Here is a 22,577-nt window from a genome sequence, read left to right as displayed (position 1 = left end):
CTCTCCAAATGCTCATTTGCTGCTTCCTTCCTTCTGCTCCCCTTTTCCCTCTGCTAATATCCATCAAACCAATCACTCCCATCACCCGCGCACAGATTCAGACCCACTCACAAATCTCTGGGTTCATTACAGTGACCACGACACTGAGGACCAGCCCTAATGAGGTAGCTCTCTTTAAGAGGATGAAATTAGCGGAGTGCCGCTGCCTGACCAGCACCACATCACGGCTCATCTAGAACTGCCGGGGAGACCATGCAGCTGACTTAAACAGCCTCCATTACGTCACCTTTCACACACCGAGCCGTTTATCTGCTGTGATTTTACCACCAGTTCGGTGGAATCCAAAAACAGAAATGTCTTGATTTGAAAGAAAACTGTTTGGGTTTGTCCGCATTCCTCTCTCGCCTTATGTTTACCAGAAGAGGCACTTTATTATAAAAGTTTAAAGCTGTGGGGTTGAAGATAGAAGATGCTTTTTAAGGTGTTGTAGTAAGTCCTGCATATGACCGAGGATACTTTTGCCATTGGTGAAGGTAAAATCATATCCAGAAAAGTGTATAATAAAGTGCAGAGGGTGAAAAGAAATGGTGCAGGAGAAGTAAGATTACAAGATTAAAAGATTTCTGAGTTGCTGCTTAGAGGATTTATCATGCTCGCCTTGTTCCCATTTAAACACTGCTCAATTGTTTTCATGTTTGCTACATTGTGACCCAATTAAAGGAAAATCTGTGATTATATAGTCCAGCGGTGACAACTTGGATTGATTTATTAATGCGGTGTGAGATGCCGGCTTTCATTCTCTGCGTATTTTCCTGGGAAGCATCGACGGCTCGCACGTGTCTGGCTATTTTTTTTTTTTTTCCCTCCAGCGTGGCCTGGAGGGCCACGCAACTGCAACCAATCACCTCTTCGGGGTCAGACGGGACAAGACAGAAAGTCAGTAAGTTCTAAACTCATGGAGGCAAGCGCTGACTGGCCCCACAGGAATGTCAGAAAGGCTCACGTCTGCTTGAAAGAGAGAGGGGGAAAAAAAAAAAAAAAAGAGGAACGACACATCTCTCCCTCCTCCTGGAGTCTTTTCAAATGTCACATATTCTCTTTGTATCTCTCACTCGCATGTTGTGTCCTTTTCCTGCGTGATGTAGCAGCTCCTCCCTAAATGTCCTCCAACGTCATTTATTATATTATTGTAAAGGGTAATGGCCACTGAGATGTCAGTCCCACCTCGCTCTTTGTTTCATTATCCTTGTGATGTCAATTCTCCTCGCAATTTGACAAAACCTCCTGGACACGACCAGTGGAAAACTAACACAGATCTTCCCGCCCCGTTACGTGACTTATTCAGCCCCTTCCGTTTTGCGGCAAGGTCACACCAACCACTCACACCTTTTTCAGGAGATGTACAAAAATAAACAGACCTTGGCAGGGGTGTGGATCCAGATGGCCGCGTTGAAAAGGACATGGTCGCAGAGCTGTTTGAGGAGCGGCGCTCCATGAGGTAAACCATCCAGATACTTGGCGAAGGACAGGAACTGCTCAAGTACCGCCCTGGTGATGTGAACTCGTGACGACTGGGTAAAGAAGCACAAAATAGACGCTGTGAATAGATGAAGCTGTGAAGTCGCGTGTCATCACGGCGCCTGAGCAGAAATACAGTAAAAAGAAACTGCCTTCTTTTTTTAAATGTTTTAAAACTCAGGCTGGCAGAGCATGAGTGGAGTTTCTTTAAGGTACAAGGGAAAGCTGAATCTATAGACTAAGTCACATAACTATAGTTTTGCACCAGGAAAGGACAAAACAGAAAAGTTGTGTTCATGTATGTTATGAACAATTTAATGAACAACAATCATTACATTAGTAAAGTAGTCGACAGCACACTTGCTTCACAATCAGGAGGTCCCCGGTTTGAGTCTGGGTTCAGGTTCGGTGGGGCAGTTATGAGTGGAGTTTGCACGTGTGTCGGTTTTCTCCAGACAATCGAGTCTCAAACACATATTTTGTTTGGACTGTGGGAGTGAATCTAAATTGCTTGGATCAGTTCCAGCATCTCCAACCTTCATTTAGATACAGTATAATCAAATATATACCACTGTTTTTGTTTGTATAGTTAATAAAGAAATTATGCCTTTTTACAGTAAATGCATGCAGCTATAGCTGGATATGTTGAATCACCTGCTGTGTAATGGCTTCTAATTTAGTAACCTCACGTGTCAATGCTCACGTTTACAAGAAGTGTTAATTAAATAATTCACACCAGCAGTGAAGTGCAAAGTTAGAAAATTGTCACAAGTTCTTTCCTTTTTGCCACTCTTTTTGTTTCATTTTGTATTTATGTCTGCTCCTTCTTACAGAAGGTACAAGAAACAACAAATAATAGCGGTAATTACCTTTCAGTTTATAATTCAGTTTTCAAATCTCATAAACTTAACAAAGTAAAGATAATTGAATTATCCTGTGTTGTGAAGGATATTTGATGTTTTGTTTGGTTTAAAGTGTGCCAGAGAGACAAGAGTGACTCAACTGTATTATGTATTCGGAGGGACATACTGCATTTTGCGGTGCGAGAAAGACTGTGTACATTGTATACAAAAGAGAAAACTAACAAAACACCCGGCTATTTTTGAGCTGTTGGATTACTCTGGATGTTGCACATAAACATAAATATGACTAATAATAATAATCAATGTTAGGATAACATTTACTTGGATAGAAAATACAATGATAGTCTTCCACTTCACGTTAAAGTAATTTGAGCAGTAAATTGGAAGTAGGGAGTGAAAGGAGTGTCTTAAAGAAGAGACATGTATGGCCTAACTTAGCCTTACCAAGAAGAATGTCCATCAGTATATAGCAATCCTTGAAAAAAAAACCTAACAAAAACAAACAGTAAAAACCTGGAGGTCACAGTACAAAATGAAGCTATGCTCCTTATTGACACAACAGCACAAAAATAATCCCTTCACTATGGAGGCTCTTGTACTGACCTTCTCCAACAGGTATCCAATCACCAGGAAGCCTTTTCCTCCCAACATTTGTTCTTGCATGGCCACTGAGCTTTTCAACAGCTCCACAAGGAACGCCAGCAGGGTAGCACTGCAACATACACAATGTACACACACTTATCAATCGTGCTGCATAGAAATCATCGAGTGATTCCAACATGTATGGCGGAGCCCTACATGAGTGCAAGTTGAGACAAAACGAACACCGCGTTGTCTTCACCCGCAATCACCTTCTCCATCATCTATTTTTAATAAGCTGCTTCATCTCTACCGTTATCCCCCCCGATCATCTTCCTATTTGATAAATAATCTGTCTGCAGCCAACATGATGTAGAGATGCTTCCTGATATATAACTGTATTATGGCTCATATGACGGACTGGTATCAGGCAGATCTTGGGGCAGGCGGTGCACAGGCGCTCTGACTTCCTCAGCATCGTTCATTGCATCAGGGAAAAACCACCTCACCCTTCTTCCTCCCCAACTCACATATCCAGTTCTCAATAATGAGGAATTTTGTGCCCTGCACCATAATTGTCTATACTTAGTTTTCCAGATGGACGATAGCTCTCAAACACAGAAGACTCGTCTTTATTTAATGTCACTCACGGCCTCTTTCATTTTCACCGTTTTTGCTTTTCCACGATTCATTTCGTGTTCTCTGCCAGGATCAGAAGCAGCATGTGTTGGACATTAAACAAAACATAGATTTTGGGATATTACAGCCCATCTCCTGTGCTAAAAGAATCATTTATTCTGTTGACACCGCTGTTCTTCCGGCCCCTGCTGAGAGTTCATTTATTGTTGTGGAATACTCACCAAACTGTGGTGTCCACACTGCTGTCATTGAGCTGTTTGTAGTCCAGCTGAGCGAAGAGAGGGAACAGGACCTGGATGCCTCCTATAGAATGAATGGCACTGTGGATGGAGTGGGTAACAATGGCCTTCACATCCTGCGGATCAGAAATAGACCGTTACTGCTGACGAAGTGTTTTAGACTCATATAAAATCACACACTGCTATTAAAAAGTAAACAGCTCTCACTTGCAGACTCGGTGCAGACTAAATAACTACACCAATAAAACACAATATGACTCACTGGCCGCCGTCATAATTGTAAATTATTGTGATGTCTCCCTGAACTGTCGGTGCAATTTTCTTTCACTAAGCAAAATGGAGAAATTCCTCGAAATCGAGATAAGATGCTGAAAAAAGAGCCACCACTAACAAAACAGTCCCACCACTCATGAGTGAAGGATGCTCAGAAAGATATTTCCTTCAGCACAACTTCAAACCAAATCCTCTAAACATGAACAAATGAGAGCCCCAGAAAGAGAAGTAGTAAATAAAAAAAGCTGTGAGGTTCATGACATTGGTATTTCAATAAAGTGCTGCAGTACTTATCTTTTATAAGGTGCATTTTGTGTGAATAACAAGTACAGGCTCTTTTTATGGTCAATTAAATGTCTACAGCAACTCTGAAACTAAATATTGCTGATTTTTCATAATTACCATACGGATGAGTGTGACTCAGCCTGTGACAAAGCAGCTCGATGATCAAACTGAGCTGTCATTTCAGAAACACTTCAATCATTCATTTATGCATCACTGAACAAACCAAAGAGATGTGGGTGGTGATGCAGAGGTTTAGTGATTAAACCAGACTCACCTGTAACATGAGTGCGTGTGGAGAATGGACGAAAATGGACGGGTTTTCCCTGGGCGACGACTCCAGACAGAGCTGTGCGTCCGTCGCCTTGGCGTTGTAGGTGAAGGAGATGGAGCTGGCCAGCTTGCCATCGTACAACACCTGCTTGTGGTGCTCCGCCAAGTGGATGTCGCTCTCCGACTTGAACTTGAACGTGCTCTGCGGTGCGGGGGCAGAAGATGAGGATGTACGAGGTCGGTTAGAAAAAAGAAGGGGAAAAAAACAAACTTGGATTCAGAAAGACAAATGACACGAGAGAAGTGTGATTGTTCTGTCCAAGGGCACAAGCTGAACACCCAAAATGGAGACTGCCTAATTGCAGTACAAGCTGTGTGTAAACAACACGGCATTAGCTTAATGAACACAGTGCTAACCCAGGCACTAATTCAATTAGGCCAGAACAAGAGATGGAGACGGGGGTGCGGGTCTGTCAGCGACAAGTGCTCCAGATCCAAATTCATCTCTTTGTCTTTTTAGTTTACCAATAAATAAGACATTAAAGACGACGTTGTGGGCTGCACAGTGGTGTTAGTGGTTAGCGCTCTTGCAAAGTGAGAGAATTCCCAGTGTGAGTTGGGTTGTGGACATTTCTGTGCAGAGACTGAATATTCTTGCTGTGCATGCATGGATATTCTCCGGGTGCACAGATTAATTTGTGTTGCTAAATTGTTCGTGAGTGTGAGTGTGTGTGGCTGTCCATCTCTGTGTGTCTGCACCGTGGTGGACTGCTGTACACTGCCTTCACCCATAGTTAGGATCAGCTGAATAAAAGCTAAATGGATAGATATTAATTTGTTTTATTCTGTATAAATGTCAAGTATATTATTTTCTTCTAAATAAAAACATGAGGTCCAGAGTGTCCTCAGATGTTAAATAATAAAAACAAACAACTTGATGGTGTTTTCAACAGACCGCCTTTTTTTGTTATTGAGAACGAACGGGCAAAAGACATTTCTTGCTCTGTCTGCTTCGTCTGCACAAGTCAGTGGGTCCATGTATCCCACGGCAGTGCTTCTCCACATGTAAGGCAGACAGATTGAAGGTTTCTCTGCAATCATGTGCGGCAGTTCCAGGCGGTGGTCGCTCTCTCCTTTAAGCAGCAGAGTCCCCAGGTGCCTTGCTCAGCCTTCGCTGCACAGGAAAGCCCCGGGCTTCGAACAGACCTGCAGGCCCCATCTTCCTGTAAACCTTTCATCTGTAGTCTTGAGTAAAAAAGATATGCCCTGAGCAGTTTTAACCATGCAGCACAAAATGTAACATCCTTATCTCCATCCGAGGGCTGCATATAAATGTAGTCTTTATCCTTAACATTCTCCGTTCTTTCAATTATCAGATTCACAAAACCTTACTCCGAACAGATTACCAAGACGATCCCATCGTGATGGATAATTTGTACCCAAAGTCACCTTCACTGAACACCCACGTATGCGCTCTTGACTCAATATATTATTTGCGAGAGTGATTACTGGTAATTAAAGCATGTCTACATTCATATTTTCTAACTTTAGAAGCAATTGCTTTGGTGAAATATAGAAGCCGATGACCCGGTGTTTAAAAGCCTCTGTGTTATACAGCATGATGAAGAGCTTATACATTAAAAGTAACCTAGAATTCTGCAGCCCTGCACAAGAATAATAAATCACAAACATAGATTAATCGCTCTCTACTTTATCCCGAAGGTTAGTGGTTCTGTGCACGAGAAAAAAATACCAAACAACCTGAATGTAAAATTAATACACTTATTAGGATGCACATTTTTTGCTGTGTAAGCCCATTCATTATGCAGCACTTATGACATGTGTGCATATGTATTGATGTAAAGTTGTGTTAACTAGGCCTTGCTGAGCACGGTGGGCCAGTTGCTGAAACGGTAAGAGACCGTTGCTTACTCTTTAACATATTAAGCTTTTTTTTTCCTTTTATTTTTTTTTAAGCATATGGAAAGCCTTTACAAAACTGTACTTTATGACATGTGTGTCGCTCATACAGAGGAATGAGAGCAAGGGCTCACGCCTGTCTTACACCTGACAGCTGCAGATACGACACTGGCCTGCAGTGATAAGAGCAGGAACACGTCTAATCCATTCAGCTCAGCCTGCATCTCCCTACATCTCCAGACAGTTTGCTGAATAATGGCCAACCCTCCAAGACAGGAATTTCAGTGCAAGACAGCAATGTTGTCAAACCTATTTTAGCAATTTGTAAAGGTTATTAAATAAATAAGTACATCCATGAACTGAAAATCAAAGTCGAAGAGAGTAAAAAAGTTTGAAATCCTTGAGTTCAGTACCAATACCAAAGAGAAAAAAAAAAAAGAAAGTGAAATAATGAATGATTAATTTCCCAAAGTATAATAAAAAAAAAAAAAATGCCTGACACAAAATTAGAACCATTATAAAAGATGACAGCTGAACCCATTACAGGTTCAGGAAGGTTTGCATGTTTCATTAGGTATTCTGCAGTATTGGCAGTGCCGTGAGGACGGCTGGACCTCTGGAGGGGAATGCAACCAGTGACACACTCAACACGTGAGTGTCTGGATATATGAGGCACGGGCACATTAACGCACTCGGGAGAGATGGAACAAACATCGACCTTTTATCAGACCAGAGTCCACAAAGCCAGGAAAATAAAAAAGAAGACATTTCAGTTCCATCTTCTGCTGTCATTAGGAAAGGACTGCACAAACTACAGACACTCAGCACACACAGTGCGTCGGCCATCATGAGCGACAAAACGAAAGAAGCTGGAGCTCCCTCACTGCGCTGAAGGCTTGCTTAGCAGAGCAAGAAGAGTGCCTGTCTGCCTTTTGCTCCTCATTACTGTGCAGCACCAGTAACGGCTAAATGAAGCCGCACACATGTATACGACAATGTATGGATATAGCTAGTCTCCAGATGAGGCAACGACCACAAGCACTCATCATACATAAATTGTCATCAATGTGAAGCCACAAGGACAAGAGTCTTCTACATTTATGCTTAAACAGAAAGCTGTGTCACAAGCAGAGTCCCACTGGCGTCCTCCTTCAGTCGACCGAAAAACCCACGCACTCATCATTACAATACCAGCGCCGAGGCCTGCAGCTTTGAAACAACCGAGCCATTTAATAGTCTCTTCTGGGCATCTGAGGAGCCCATTCTACGCCATGCAGAGAGGCAATCATCTGACTGATCTGCCTGAGGAAACTGTGAAGCTGTGACAGCACGAAAAATCTGTATTCATAGCGGAGAAACAGCAGACCCCAAGTATGTGGTTATGAGGAGGTGCATCTATGAAGAGCTTTACGTCACATCATGTGAGAACGGCTGGTTATGACAGAAAGCAAGAGGTGCGAACTTCACATGTATGATGAGGCGCTCATAAATGAGACAAAGCGCCACCTCATGCATTTGCATGAGCACTCTGAATGTTCAATGTGTTTCTCCGGCGGCCGTGCGCCGAGAGCATCTCGCCAGTTGAAAGTTAATTTCTGATTATGCCTCGGTTTTTTTTTACAAGTCGCCACTGAAATTCCAGCAGCTGTTTGCACATCAGCACCCGGATATATGTGCATTCTCATGGTGCCGAAATCTTGACAGCTTTGGACACCTTCATAAACGAGTTGCAAGTGGCCTGGGGCGTGCAAGTCTGCCAAAACAAGAAGCAGACAGCTGGCAAGGTGTCGCGACATCTCGGCTGTCACCCACAGCCAGGCCAACAGGCAGGGATGGTGATTTCTAAAGCTATCAGTGTTCAACACTCAACATTCTGAAGCCTTATTTGAATAATTTTTATTACCACAGGAACGCAAAGTTCTGTCCCAACACTCGAGGTGAACACACAAACTCCAACTCCTTTCCACTTTCTGTTTTTGGATGAAGTTTTGGCCTTTTTCATCTTTGAACTTTAGAAAGCGACTTCTTTTGTTTGCCATCAGGCACTTCTGTACCCTCCAGAGATTCAAAGTGAACTCTGAAGTTTCTTTGCGGGGATTTTAATCTGAGTGGCCAAAACTGCAACCAGGCCTCTCAGTCAATGTCTGCAACCTGCATCAGATTATGAACCACAGCTACAGCAGCAACTCTTTCTGTAAATAATAACCAAGAAGTGGAGAGTGAATTTAACACAATCAATCAACCTGAAATACGACTGCGCCTTTTCAAATATGTCACTGAAAACAACGTCACTGTTTACAGCTTCGCTTTGGACAATAAAAGGTTTCGCTTTGACTTTATAGAGGTGATTTCTTTCTTCCATCTTTATTGGTGCTGCCTCTTGTGCACTAATTTAAAACCTGTAATCTTCCAAAAAATAAATAAGTAAACAAGTAGTCTTATACATGTGATATAGCGCCTGATTCAAATCATGAGTGATCAAATGAGCAGTAAAACGGCAATAAAAGATAGAAAAATTATGACTCAATTAAGAAAATTAAAATGGGTATTTATTTGTATTATTTTAAATTACTTTGTTGGCTTAAATCAATGAATTTGTGTATGTTTAAAGGAGTCAGCTAGCAATCACTAACCAGCTGAATTTGTAAGAACTAAAACCTGCTGAAATTTGAGCTCACTGTCAAACAAACAGAAATGAACGGAATAAAAACTATTATGAAAAATTACTGGGAAACAATGGTGAACAGTGAAGCCTCACAGCAAGTATAAAAAGGTTTTATTCTTGGCCAGAGGGCAAACTTTGCCGTTTGCCGTAACTCTAAACAGGCTTTAATCTCATCTGGAAGAGACTTGTGTAAAACAAAGATAGACATACGTGTTTGCATATTCGCATACTAGTTTTCAATATGATAGAATCAGCTTAAATATGATTGTGATGTGAAAGCAATAGGATTGCATGCGGGGCTATTAAGGCACATCTATAAAAACATGTTGGTGTGCACTGCCTGAAACCAAAGTGAAACCTACTTTTCTCTGACATAAAACCGAGACCTCATGCTCCATAAAAACTCCACATTATAAATAATAAATGACAACAAAAACCTGAAAAAGCTACTACACAGTCAGCAATGTACTGGGTATTTTTGCATTGGGCTTTTCTGCTTATAGTCAACGATTTGAACAAGAGGGAACGTCCATGGGAGAAATTGACAATTAGGGACAAGGACAATGCAGCCTCCAAGCTATCAGGACACACAACACATTAAAGCACAGGAAAACATGCAGTATATGAGGGAGAAAAGGCAGAGTGTCGTCTTACCTTGTATCCTGGGCCAAGCTGGTGAATAGCAAAGATCTGAGCTGGGTTAAGAGCTTCACTGAAAACATAAATAGCTCCAAGCTGACCGCAAAACACTCTGTTCGCGTCTGCCGTCTCCGACGAGCCGAGGAAACACTTGTCATAGCTCTGGAGGAAAAGAAAAAAAAAAACAGAAAAGGAAACATCAAAAATGTTCTGAGCTTTCATCCAAAACGATGGTGAGCTTGTGGAGGTGACATGATTTACTTTTTTTTTTGTTTGTTTTTAATCATTTGCACTCAACGTAATTCAATCAATCCATTGTTTTTCTTAATTTTGTTTTCCAATACTTTTTTTTTTCCCGAGACAAGGTTTGATGGCCTTTCTGTGTGGCGTTTGACGTGTTTTTCCTGCATGTACAGGAGTATCCACCAAGTCTGGTGACTCTTTGTCAAGGTTTTTTTTTTCCATAATGGGCTGGCCTCCAGTGATTCTGTATAGTTTCGGATTTCCGTAAAAACAAGCTAAAAGAAGATGAGGTTAATTCCAACTTACTTGGTTGACATTTTCAGGCACCAATATGCGTGACACAGAGAGGACGCCACATCTTAAGTGTTTAGAAACGTTTTTCAGGGAAGAACATGGTTTCTGACCAACACACACTTTTGATAGGTGCAGGTTTCTAAAGACTCAAGTGACTTGCTTTTTCCTGTCCACTCGCTTTTCATCAACTGCATCGCACTGATACCTCATATCACAATGCGATCTTCAATCTCCTCTTTGAGAAATTATTACTTACGTTTTATTTCCAGCCAACTGGACAAAACAAACACTGATAGCATCAACACGTTGGAACACTCATTATTTCACTTCTGTGCAAGTCATCCTGTGAGTGGCCTGAACTGTAAAACATTTAAGGCCAGGTAGTTTCTTCCAAGGAGTAAAGACCAGCCCTCGGTAAGTACGGCAGTGTCAAAAGCTGCAAAAGGAAGAAGTGTAATGAAGGTTGTGCCGCCACCAAGAGGTCAGACTACCTGTCCTTTGCTAAATGGAAAAGTTGGAAGTTGGAGTTTGAGCGAGCTGAGCTGGAAGCAGGCCCAAGGGCGACTATGCTGCTGCAGCTGACAAATGCAGAGGGCAAACCTCATAAGTTTGCCAATATCGCAGTATGGGGGAAGTGTGAAGCGAAGCCAAAACAATACAAAGATTCCTTGAAACTGATCCAGAAACCTTTTTGAAGAAAAGAAAAAAAAAACATGAAGCTTATATTTCTGCCCAATCATCAAAGTTTAAGTAAATTTTGAACCTAAAGAAAATCAATCAAGCCAGCATGTGTGCACTCACATCATTGGTGTTAACGTGCCAGGCCATATCGCCGTAGGACACCAGTTGACCGTTGACATAGCAGCGGATCTCAGAGTTTCTCCAGCGGTTGTAAATGTGGACGATGCTGATCATGTACCACTGGAGGGAAAAAAAAGAGCACACTGTCAGACAGACACCAAAACAGACATATTTTGAAAAATAAATGAAGCAAGGCCGCGAAGTCACACAACTGACTCAATTCACTTTCTCACTTCACACATAGCAGACATCCTGGTGTGTTTCTGCTGAGATCCATAAAAAAGATTTGCTGACATACATGTGTCAGAAGCGCTCAGCTTGAAGCAGATAACACGTCTGCATTTATGCATGCGTTACACTTATGGCACTATAGTTTTCATTGATATTTATCTATTACCGTGAGCAGTTCCACCAGTGTGTGTTTTAGTTAAAATATTATTAGTTTTACTCACTCACCTTTTTTTAATCACAATATCTTCTTTCAAGAAACATCTTCCAATTGGATTATTTCTCAAAAGATCACTTTAATTTCATCATTCTTTTTTATTATAGATAATGCTATGTTCAAAAATCTTTTTAAGTTTTTCTTTTGGAACACAGAGTTATTGGCTTGTCTGCCTCAAAGTATCACGTATGGTTGTTGTTGTTTTTTATTCTGTATATTGACAGCTGGCTGGTGGCCAAATACTTAACTAAAAGGAAAACAAACCTGTTAAATCCTGTGGTGAGCAAAATGTGTTATTGGCATCTGTGAACTTGTTATTTAATAATCATAAACTATTGGAGAATACTGCCAGTGGCGTTCTGCTCAGTGATGACTCATATTAGACTTTTTTTCTTCTTTTTTTTTTAGTCTGCAACACTATGTTTGAATTATGGCGTTATTCTCCTTATTAATGTCAATTCTGAGCATACTCCCCCTGACAACCTCACTCAGTGGCTCTCTGGAAAGCTTTATGAGCATTAGCTAACCTAGATAATTACACTGCTGAACTCGCTCAGGAGCTTTGTCTCTACCTTTGCTCACTTTCAAATTGTATAGCAGAAGCCGTGCATGTATGTGTGTGTGGCTGTGCACGTTTGATTAGAAAACATTTTTTCCTGGCGGCAGTACAAGCATCTTCCCTGGAGGAGAGACTGAAATTGAGAGTACGGCGGCAGGAAGGAAGAAGGTGAAGAAATGATGAAAGGATTTGTGCCCAGATAGCTGGAGAGTACGCAAACTTTCACGTGCATGTAAGCACTCCCGTCTTACGCACGTTAACGCATGCAGAGGGAGACAAAGTGTGGTGAGACATGGTGGCTTATGAATTGATCAAATGAAACCACTGGGAACTTTGTTAGGTTGTGCAGGGATTCTACTGGGTCAGCAAATCCTGCAGAAGGCCATCTCATCAAGTGGGTGTGTGGTTGTTTATGTGTGCATGCGCAGGTAGGTGTGTGTGTGTGTGTGTGTGTGTGTGTGTGTGTGTGTGTGTGTGTGTGTGTGTGTGTGTGTGTGTGCGTGCGTGTGCGTGTGCGTGTGCGTGTGCGTGTGCGCGTTTGTGTGGTGTGACAGCAGCATAATGCTGACAGTGCAGTAAAGGGGCAGTGTTCAGGTCTTAATTGACAGACCTTATCTAAACTCATACAGTTTTGCAATGAACAAAGCATAAACACACTGTCTCATGTAACATGTGCCACAGGATTCCCGAGCTCTGTACGGTTCCCTTACCTTGCGGGGTTGGAAATCATATTTCACACAGTGCTGAAATCCTTTTCCTTTTGACTTCAACGATGTCACGATAAGACAGTTTCCCACAAAGTGAGCAGAGTAACCAATTCCTTTACTGGTGCGAAAACTGCAGAGGAATCACAAAGAGTAACAAGGTTATCAGCTCAACATCTGATTTTGAAAAATTTCAATTTATTCAGATAAAAAAATGGGGGTTTTCGAAGAGAAACATGCAGCATTCAAGTTTCTGACTTGCTCCTGTTTAACATGCGAGTCAATGAAACTGGAAGAAAATGTATCCAGTAGAAATGCACCAAAAAAAAAACCCAAAAAACTGAATACAAACAGAGCAATTTTACACCCACATATCACTTTATTTAAGAAAGAACCAGTCGCAAAAAAGCAGGATTTTAAAGTGCTTTGCTGCAGCAGCAGGGGTCCAAGATCACAGGTGTGTGAGAAACATCACTAATCTTATTCTCTCCGTTTTTCCCTCCATAATATTTCTCCGCCTCCACTTGGAACTTTCACGTAAAACCTTGTCTCACAACTCGGCTTCTTCCACCTAATATAGTCGCAGAAGGATGTCACACACACACACACACACACACACACACACACACACACACACACACACACACACACACACACACACACACACACACACACACACACACACACACACACACACACACACACACACACACACACACACACACACACACACACACACACACACACACACGGCAGAGCCAGGGAGAAGATAGAAATCCCTCTCAAGTGAATCCCTGGTACACATTAGGAGTGCATGCAGAGTGTTATCGGGGCCTTGGTGCAGCTGTGGAGGCCAGTGTCAAACAGGCAGCTGGAGTAGCAGCTAAATGTGGGGGAGGATGATAAGACCAAAGGAGCCAAAGGAGAAGAGGACACCCTCCCACCCTCGCACCTTAGCTTACCACGACAACCTGACAAACCGTTACTAAGGAAACAAGATCAACATCTCAACACTTTTCATGATTTCAGCTAATCTCTGCGATGATATCGGGAGGATTTACAGATGCTTGTCTTCCTTCCTGCATGTCACAAGCTACCTGATTCCTTGGAGAAATCTTCCTGTCGATAATGAAGCAGAGATCCATTCGGCGATAGGGGGTGTGTGTGTGGGTGTGTGAGTGTGTTGGGAGGTGGCCTTCGTTAGCATCGCGGAGTGAAGAGCTGGAAGAAAGAAGCCAAGTGGTGGCGTAAAGGGGTTCAATTAAATAAAAGGTCAGAGCTAATGAAGCAACGCAGTGGCTAAGGGCCTGCACTTACAACACTAACGGTGAGGCCAGAGAGGTCCGGAGTTGCACGGAACTGGAGGCATCTACCCAACACTGCACTCATAATGGAGTAGCCTGACATTTAAAGTTACGTCTCAAATCATTATCCATTAACTTTACTGTCTGTATCATTCAGTGTGACGTGTTGAATGTTTTTCATCTGAGGACCTTTGGTCAAGAACATCTGGGCAAAAAAAATGTTCAACTTCTTGTTAAGATGGAAACTGTAGTCATATTAAAAAGTTTGCTCATAATTTGTCTAACCTTTGTAATATTTGCAGGCATGTTGAATGAAGACATTACAAGTATTCATTGTGGACTTCTACCAAGACACAGCATTCATTAAAAAAAGGGCGGATGAGATCATAACGCCCTTGATTTTGGGGACACTGAAATTTAATCAGGTCATTCTTAAGTGAGGGTAAATGTGTGGCCATTCTTCAAAAAAATATTCTCAAGATGTTGAACATATGTCATGTTGTCCATGAGTTTTGTATTCTACCTCACCACAGTGTCTTGACGAATCCAAAGTGTCTTTCCGTCGAGGTAGCATGAATACTAATGCGAAGCACGATTCTTAACAAACGCATCTCTTACTCTTCATATTTTCTTGTGAGAGAACATGTTTACGAATAAAGGAGTACACAGTGTCCAATTGAGGTCCACCCAATATGATCTCATCATCATCCTCCTCAAAACCCTTCAAATAACACATAAGGTCATAATGACCTCTGAAATGTCAATCGTTGCGCAGAAAATGTCAAGTTTGAAGAAATGACTTTGAAACAAACAACATAAAATCTTAGCTGCCTCTGATTGTTTACAGCACAGAGGCACAACAGCACATGCTCCGGAAAGAGCAACGTCCTGCTTTTCTCAATCCTCTTAACCTTCAAACCAACACCAAGTTAACCCTCGGTGACCTAACACATAAGTATTTGTTGAATGGTCTTCATACCAAATGTGGGAGATTATTAAGTTTTGATAGTGGTATTTATGCCTCTTTTAGTCGTCTTTCCTCTTGATGACTCATGAAAACACAGAAAATGATGAACCCCGAGTTACAAACTTCAGCTCTGTGATCCAGAAGGACTGACACAAAAACCTGATTCACATCATTAATTTTTCAGATCCCTTTTCTTTAATTAAACCTCTCTGAAACAGCACCCACAAAAATGTCAGTGTGACATCGGTAGGTTAATAGGATGTGTAAGAAAAAAAAGGAAATTCCAAGTTTTTAGATTTAAGTTCTACAAAGTGCTGATTTATACGAAACTTTTAAAGCACTACTCGGGACATCCGGAGCAACTTTGAGTGACTCACCAGTAGAGGTAGGGTTTATCTTTATCCACATTGATGTTGTTGAGAGGATCCTGTCTGAACCAAGTGTTGATGGTGAATCCATTCTGGTACGGCCATTTGGCAATTGGTGGCAACGCTATAGCCTGGAAGAGGATACACACATCAGTATTGCTCTTGCCAATGTTTACACCAATCAATATGTCATGTCAGTTCCTTTTCACCATTCAGCTGCTTGCACTAGGGGAGTAAAGTGCCAATTAAGATGCGCTGACTGACAGTAAACAGGAATGGCATGAAGAACTCTTTAGTAATTTGAGAGCACAAGGAATGAATTAGACTCATTTCTGTGAATGCGATTCAGGTGTATTTGAGTGTGAGGCTGTGTGCGAGGGTGTATTGGTCAGTCTCACCGCTGCACTGCGTCCTGGGAAATTGAAGAAGGTGTCAGGACCGTGTCTTTGAGGCATCTGATTCAACACGGACAAGAGCTTGATGGCGTGTCTCGGCTGGAGAGGAGAGGAGAGGAGAGGAGAGGAGAGGAGAGGAGAGGAGAGGAGAGGAGAGGAGAGGAGAGGAGAGGAGAGGAGAGGAGAGAGTGATCATTATCATCACGTGACATACCTTCGATTCTGCTGGGGGGGAAAAAAACACGGTGTGACATCACATCTCTACCACAACACCACTTGGATCGATAACTCTTCAATCACTCCCGACAACCCCTCATCAATACCATGGCAACCCTTAATCGATCTGTCTCCGGAGAGGGCTGTTAGAGGAGGAGAGAGGGTGAAAGACAGGGATATAGGGGTACGGTGGATGGTTTGGCTCGAGATATTAGAAAGAGGAGGCACTAAGAGATGGTTAAAGGTACGGATGAAGGTGCAGATATGGTCCACTGATCAGTGGCCAAAGATCGTAGAGGGGAGATTCATGAGACATGATACTGGTCTGCTGAATCAAATTACCACAAATGCCTTGTGAACCCCACAGCAAGTACTGATGTTAAAAAGGAAGAAGTTCAGCCTCATTAAGCTATCCTATATCGTCACAGTTTATACTATTATTTACCACAACAAACAGAGTGAACACTGGGCATATCAGAAAACTACAGGGGGCAGTTCAGATCACAAGAACCAATACAATTTGAGTCTGTATTGAATTCTGCCCACTCTAATCTTATTAATAGGCATTGGCACTGTAGCCAGAATCTAAAGTAATCATGAGTCAGCTCATGTAGGAACTGGATTTTAATGAATAAGTTTGGTGAAAAAATGAGCAGTGTGTGGTTTCTCTTTAAAAGCCTGAAGCAAACGGGGACACGAGGCGCTCATATCGATGCTTTGGGAAAATGTAATAATCTTGCATTCTTTTCAATAATCTGCACCCACTCGCAATACCCAAAAAGAAAGGCCTTTTTGGCAGCTTTTTGACAACGAAAGGTTATTTTGGCTGACTTGGAATAAGTCAACAATATTTCAAATGCAGAGATAGAAGGGTGGAAAAACAGTCTAAACAAGGAGAGGAACGAAAACAAACCTTTCAGTGGAGTATTAAGAGCAGCTGCTGTGCGATCAGTAATGATGAAAGATGTGTTCCCAGAGTGCACATACATGTACTAAACTGCACATGAACTCTTTCACCTTCACACTTGACCACACATGTTTTTCTTTCACAAATTAACAAAAGTAACACATAAATTGAATGTATTATTAATGAAGCCAATTACAGGGAACTGTTCTGAATGTGAGCTGAATTGCCCTTGCCTTGTCATATCTCCACAATTAAATACCACAACATACACACACTTACTTCCTCCATTCCTTTCTGTTAGCGCAATCATCCCATTAACTGGCGTCCAGATTAATAGAACACAAACAAACTCATGCTGAACAATTAATCCAGTACAAAATAAATAAAGCTTCCATTACTATTATTTGTGTAATAGTGACATGCCAAAAAAACTACAATGTCTCATATATTTAGCAGCAGACACATCAGTGAGAAATCAAGTCTATTAAAAAGAATAATAAACAGATTAAAAAAAACTGTTCTACACAGCGGTAAAAGGGTTTTTGTGTGAAAACAAACAAAAGCAAAATTATGTTTTAACCAGAATCAATCAGATGTGAAAACAATTGTCAGTGTTTATAGGGGAAAAAATGGATACTGAAAGAGGGATCAACAAGCAAAGCCTCTTCAGTCATAAGAACTACAAAAATGAATGGACAAAGTCAAATATAACACGGACCACCAAAAGGGTCCACCAGATTAATATACTGCTGCAACTACTAACCAGGATTTTAGTAAGATCAATATAATAGTAGTAGTAGTAGTAGTAGTAGTAGTAGTAGTAGTAGTAGTAGTAGAGATAAAGAAGAATTCAACACAATATCTGAGCCACTGATATGTTAACCCTAACCCTAAGAACACACAAGCAATCTAGAAATGATTTTTTGTTAAGGTTGAACTCACCCAGATGCCATTGTCTCCCCTCAGCATGCTGAAGAGCAGCTTTAGCTCTTTGACTGTGATGCTGTAGCTGGCCATGACTCCCAGCATGTCCACCAAAAGGTCTGAGAAACAGAGCACAGATAAGCGGCAGGGAAAAAGACAATCCGAGCGTGTGTGTGCGCGCGTATGTTTTGTGAGTCAGCATTTGGATGGCCCTCCGCTGACATTAATCTGATAAAATATGTCGGGGGCATAAAACAGAGACAGTTTGTATACCGTCTGCGATGAAGGATTTATCCTTCAATGCTGTCAGAATTCAGAGCCGCACTTTCTACTGTATGAAAAACACACACATTCTTAAATCCCCTCAGCGACTTGTTCTGCACAGCATTCTCCATACAGTGAACTCATACAACTTTGTAAAGTCATGTTGTGTGCAGTGATCCGAATACATCAGATACATGAGGCCAAACAAACAGATGAGTCTTCAATCCAGTGACAGCTTCACTTATGCTGCACATTAGACCCGTTGACTGAAGCTAATTTAGCTTCACTTATGCTGCACATTATGCGCACAAATAATTGAGTAGAAAACATGAACAAAAGCATTAAAATGAGGACTTGCACTGCACCAGCTTCACATAAAATACAATCATATAAACACATGGATGATAGTACAGTTCAGGAGCTTATTTCCAGAGTTGGTTGGCTGCTTTGAGAATATATATAATGGTTAAAGTGCTAGAAAAGTCCTATTTTTTATGAGAAGTTATATTTATGTTCCCTTCTATCTGTGAATTTATCCTTTGAGTATTTCATCAAACAAGACATTTTGGGCTTTGGGTTAGTATACTTTTACATTATCTGACATTTTAAAGAGCAAATAACTGATTGAATATTGAAGAAAAATATTCACAGATTAACCGATCATAATTGTTAGCTGTAACCTTTAGAGATACAGACTCGAAGATATTTTTTATTATTAGAATTTGTCCACTTCTTGATGCCAAAGAGTTATGTTTTCTAAATGTCACTTAAACCCCTCTGGATGTCAGCCTTTAATATATTGTGGGGGTGTGCACCGAGTTGTGTGATCAGTCTTAAACAAAAGGCATCTCATCTTGTTCTAATTCCAACAAGCAGCAGTCACTTTAAAGGTCTGTCGTTGACTTCTTCAACGCTGCACAAGAGCTCTTGTTTAACGGCTGTTAAACAAGAAACTATAAATGTAATTCCCTCTGAATATTTTCATATATGAATTAAATAACACAGCGGGCCGATGGGATTGTCAAAATGACCTTCCTGCTTCATTGACTTTCACTTTGCACAGCAGATCGGTAAGGATATGGCAGAGGAGCTGCACGGCCTTCTCAGAGTGAGGCAATCTGCTTAGAAAGGCTCTCCTTTCCCATTAGGCCTGCTCGATATGAATAGAGTCTTCCCACAATATTTCATTAGCCAGTGCCCGGCGACAGGGAATAAAGCAGGAGGCTGGAGGAGGTGCCTGGTGTGAGAGGGAAAATGCAATACACAATGTCCTAGATTCAAAACCCCTAAGCTCTGTTTTTGGCACGATCAATCCATGTAGGTCATTTTAAATAGTTTTGGAAAAGTGTTGGGATCACGGTTCAGTGAGGGAGAGAGTCTGTGAGAATCGGCACTGGATTGATCCAAGCAGGCGTGCGCACTGCTGTGGCGAGCAGTAATAAGTCAAAGAAGTTATAAAACACATTATCCTGCGGCTGTAGGTAGGACAGAGAGGACGCAGGGTGCGTAGGGGTGGGGGTGGCGGTTCACTCTGAGGCACGATTAAAGGGAAGTCAAGGTCAATGTGATCACTGAGAAGAAAGGACCGCGTATGTGCTGTTTTGCTATCAAACGCATTGTAGAAACAGCAGCACACACAGAAATATCCTGAGGTCATTACTCTGCTTCTGCTGCATCGGGGGGTTGTTATAGATGTCTGACTGCAGGGCAAACACATGAGTATGTGGAAGGTGTCTTTGTTAGAAAGAAATAGGGAAAAAAAGAGGAAGGCAGCTAAACATATCTTCAGTTCCTGGTTATGATCTAAAATTACCCAAAAAGCAGCAAGAGTGGAGTATTACATCAATAATGTAATGTCAGATATTAACCACAAATGAAAAGGTTCAACACAACAAGCAATCTGAAGATACGTGATGTTTTCAATGTGGCTTGTGGTTTTCCCCACTCCTGAATGCAGGGGTGTTGACAGACACTTGTAAGGGTGTCTCTTTCAGCCGGGTGAAATCACTACCTTGGTGAGGTAGTGCTGGAGACGAGTGGAGGAAGCAGTCGACCTTAAGAACAACCAGTGGCGCATGGTTTCAGTTTTTTTCTACTGGAGTGAAAAACACATGACAATACGGCACAATAATAATAATAATAATAATAATAATAATAATATAAAACTAATAGTGGGAACTTTGCTACAAGCCACCAGAAAGGATGACCAACAGAGAAATGTATGGGTGTTATAGTCAGACAGTAATGCTGTCATAGATCAAGTTGTGATTCATATGCGATGATTCCAGTTAAGGAACAACAGATGTAAATGCACACATGTGGCAAACAGCTCATTCCATCACTGGAAACACCACTACTTTATGCAGCAACACTTTTGGGAACCGATTATTATTCTTATTATGAAATAATGACCCAGTTAATGTAACTTAACTTTCGAGGAGCTCGTTATGAAAAACTATGAGGAGCTGTTGTCTCTCTCAACCCCATTCTTTCTAACTAGCTGTTAAATCGTGTGTAATTACATCCATAAAAAATAAACACAAGCATACCTATGTACAGTATAGCGTTTATCTCAGGTGTTTTTGTGGCTGCTTCTTGTCATTGTCATGAGTGTTGTATTTTTCAGAGATTTGTTTTCTTCTCTTCTTTTTTTTAAGTAATCAAAAAATGGAAATGGGTGTTATGCAAGATTGTGCTACATGGAGCGCTTGTGGTTTAAAAAAAAAAAAAAAGGCTTTAATAATAACAGATTTACTCAAACCGAACAAAATAATGTTTGTGCAAAATCGTCCAACTTCCAACTGACTGATGTAAGTTCAGTTGAACTTAACGAGCGAATCAACACAATATTATTACAATTATGACATCAAACTCAGTCACCTCTCAAATGTAGTGGTGTAATCATACAAACAATCGAAAAACAATAAAATTAAACTGTGGAAAATTTCAATTCTCTTTATTTTCATCTCTCGTGTATTTTTGTGCACATCACCACTGGCTCATAAACACACGTCTCACCTGCAATCATGTCGTCCACACTGCTCATCTTGAGCAGCACCTGCTGGATGAGGCCCACCTCGGTGCTGGTTTGCAGGTTGCGCACGCTCTTGCGGAGAATGGCGGTGAACATGCTCCAGATCTCGGCCTGGCATGTCACCTCACAGTGGGACAGCAGCTCCACCATGCAGCCGATGCTCTCCGCCTCCTGGATGATGAAGTTCATCTCCAGGTCGAACTCGCCGCCCACCAGCTGGAGGAGGAGGAGGAGGAGGAGGAGAAAGATGACGGGGGAAGGATGAGGGATGTAATTTGAGGAGGCAGGGTAAATATATAGGCGACCAAGGTAGATGAAGAGGGAGAAGAGGTGGGAAGAAAAAGAAAGAGAACAAAAAGAGTGAATGATTTAGTGAAGCGTTTAACCTTTTGTCTGCAGGAGAGGTAAGTCTGGCTTCTGATGGATGTTGATTGTGGTTAGAAAAGCATTTCTTCTGCCAGGGGCCACACATGCTGCAACAAATAAGCGTCCTTCATCTGGCAGACACACAACCATCTCCTCTTCGGCTCTCTCCTAATGCGAGGACGGCAGCACTCTACTCTGTGAACTACAATCACTCTCCAAATACAGCAGGCATAAAAATGGCCCCCGCTGCCGCCTCAGAGACAAACAGCAGCGGGCGAACATGTGCAGCTTCACACAGGAAGACTGACGAAAAACATATTTCGGTGTTTGCACCATGTGAAGGCAAAAGTCAGAGGACAGCATACAGCACGAATGTCCTGTCGCCTAATGGCTGAAGCACTGTAATTGCTTTAGTTTTCACGTAACAGCGCCTCACTCATGCACCACATGAAGACAATCGTACCCACACAGTTCATCCTCAGCATACTGCTCTATCCAGGAAATGGTAACCATGGAAACCAGCAAGCCAAGAGTGCACCATTGAGGGTATTAAATCAGATGGAACAGGGATATGCAATGATTATGAGAAGCTAGCAAGACATGGAGAGGGATAAGCGTTATGATTTTTGTAGCCATGGTCTATCTGCATGGTGTGCGAGAGAAAAAAAAAAAGAAGAAGAGTTGATTTTACAGCAAGATGAAAAAGAAAAGACTGTCCACTATTGTCCACATTGTGAAGAAGGAGAAGAGGAAACATGCTTGAAAGGTTTATTTATGTTAATTCAAGGATTCCTTTTAGTCATTTAATACAATTAAAATAGCAAAACAACTAAATTCCGTTTAAGGTTAGAGAACAGTGCCGTAGTGGTTGGCACACTCACCGAGAAGTAAGAATA

General features: G+C 41.6%; 1 protein-coding gene across 3 annotated transcripts in view; it reads right to left on the bottom strand.

The window, feature by feature from the left end:
- The window catches only part of nbeaa (neurobeachin a), a gene marked incomplete at both ends in the record, with an annotated part of 86,916 nt that overhangs the window by 36,306 nt on the left and 28,033 nt on the right, over positions 1-22,577 (bottom strand). For all 3 annotated transcript variants that reach the window (XM_080509256.1, XM_080509257.1, XM_080509258.1), the window contains 11 exons: positions 1,419-1,571; positions 2,985-3,093; positions 3,821-3,954; positions 4,671-4,868; positions 9,906-10,052; positions 11,229-11,348; positions 12,943-13,069; positions 15,585-15,706; positions 15,974-16,069; positions 18,036-18,136; positions 21,300-21,531. In XM_080509256.1, coding sequence (XP_080365382.1) covers positions 1,419-1,571; positions 2,985-3,093; positions 3,821-3,954; positions 4,671-4,868; positions 9,906-10,052; positions 11,229-11,348; positions 12,943-13,069; positions 15,585-15,706; positions 15,974-16,069; positions 18,036-18,136; positions 21,300-21,531 — 1,539 coding nt within the window. The remainder of the gene's footprint in view (positions 1-1,418; positions 1,572-2,984; positions 3,094-3,820; positions 3,955-4,670; positions 4,869-9,905; positions 10,053-11,228; positions 11,349-12,942; positions 13,070-15,584; positions 15,707-15,973; positions 16,070-18,035; positions 18,137-21,299; positions 21,532-22,577) is intronic.

This window comes from Blennius ocellaris (genome assembly GCF_963422515.1).
Source record: "Blennius ocellaris genome assembly, chromosome: 14".
NCBI lineage: Eukaryota > Metazoa > Chordata > Actinopteri > Blenniiformes > Blenniidae > Blennius > Blennius ocellaris.
Note: the sequence above shows the minus strand (reverse complement) of the source record. Positions and strands in the feature narration are given on the sequence as shown.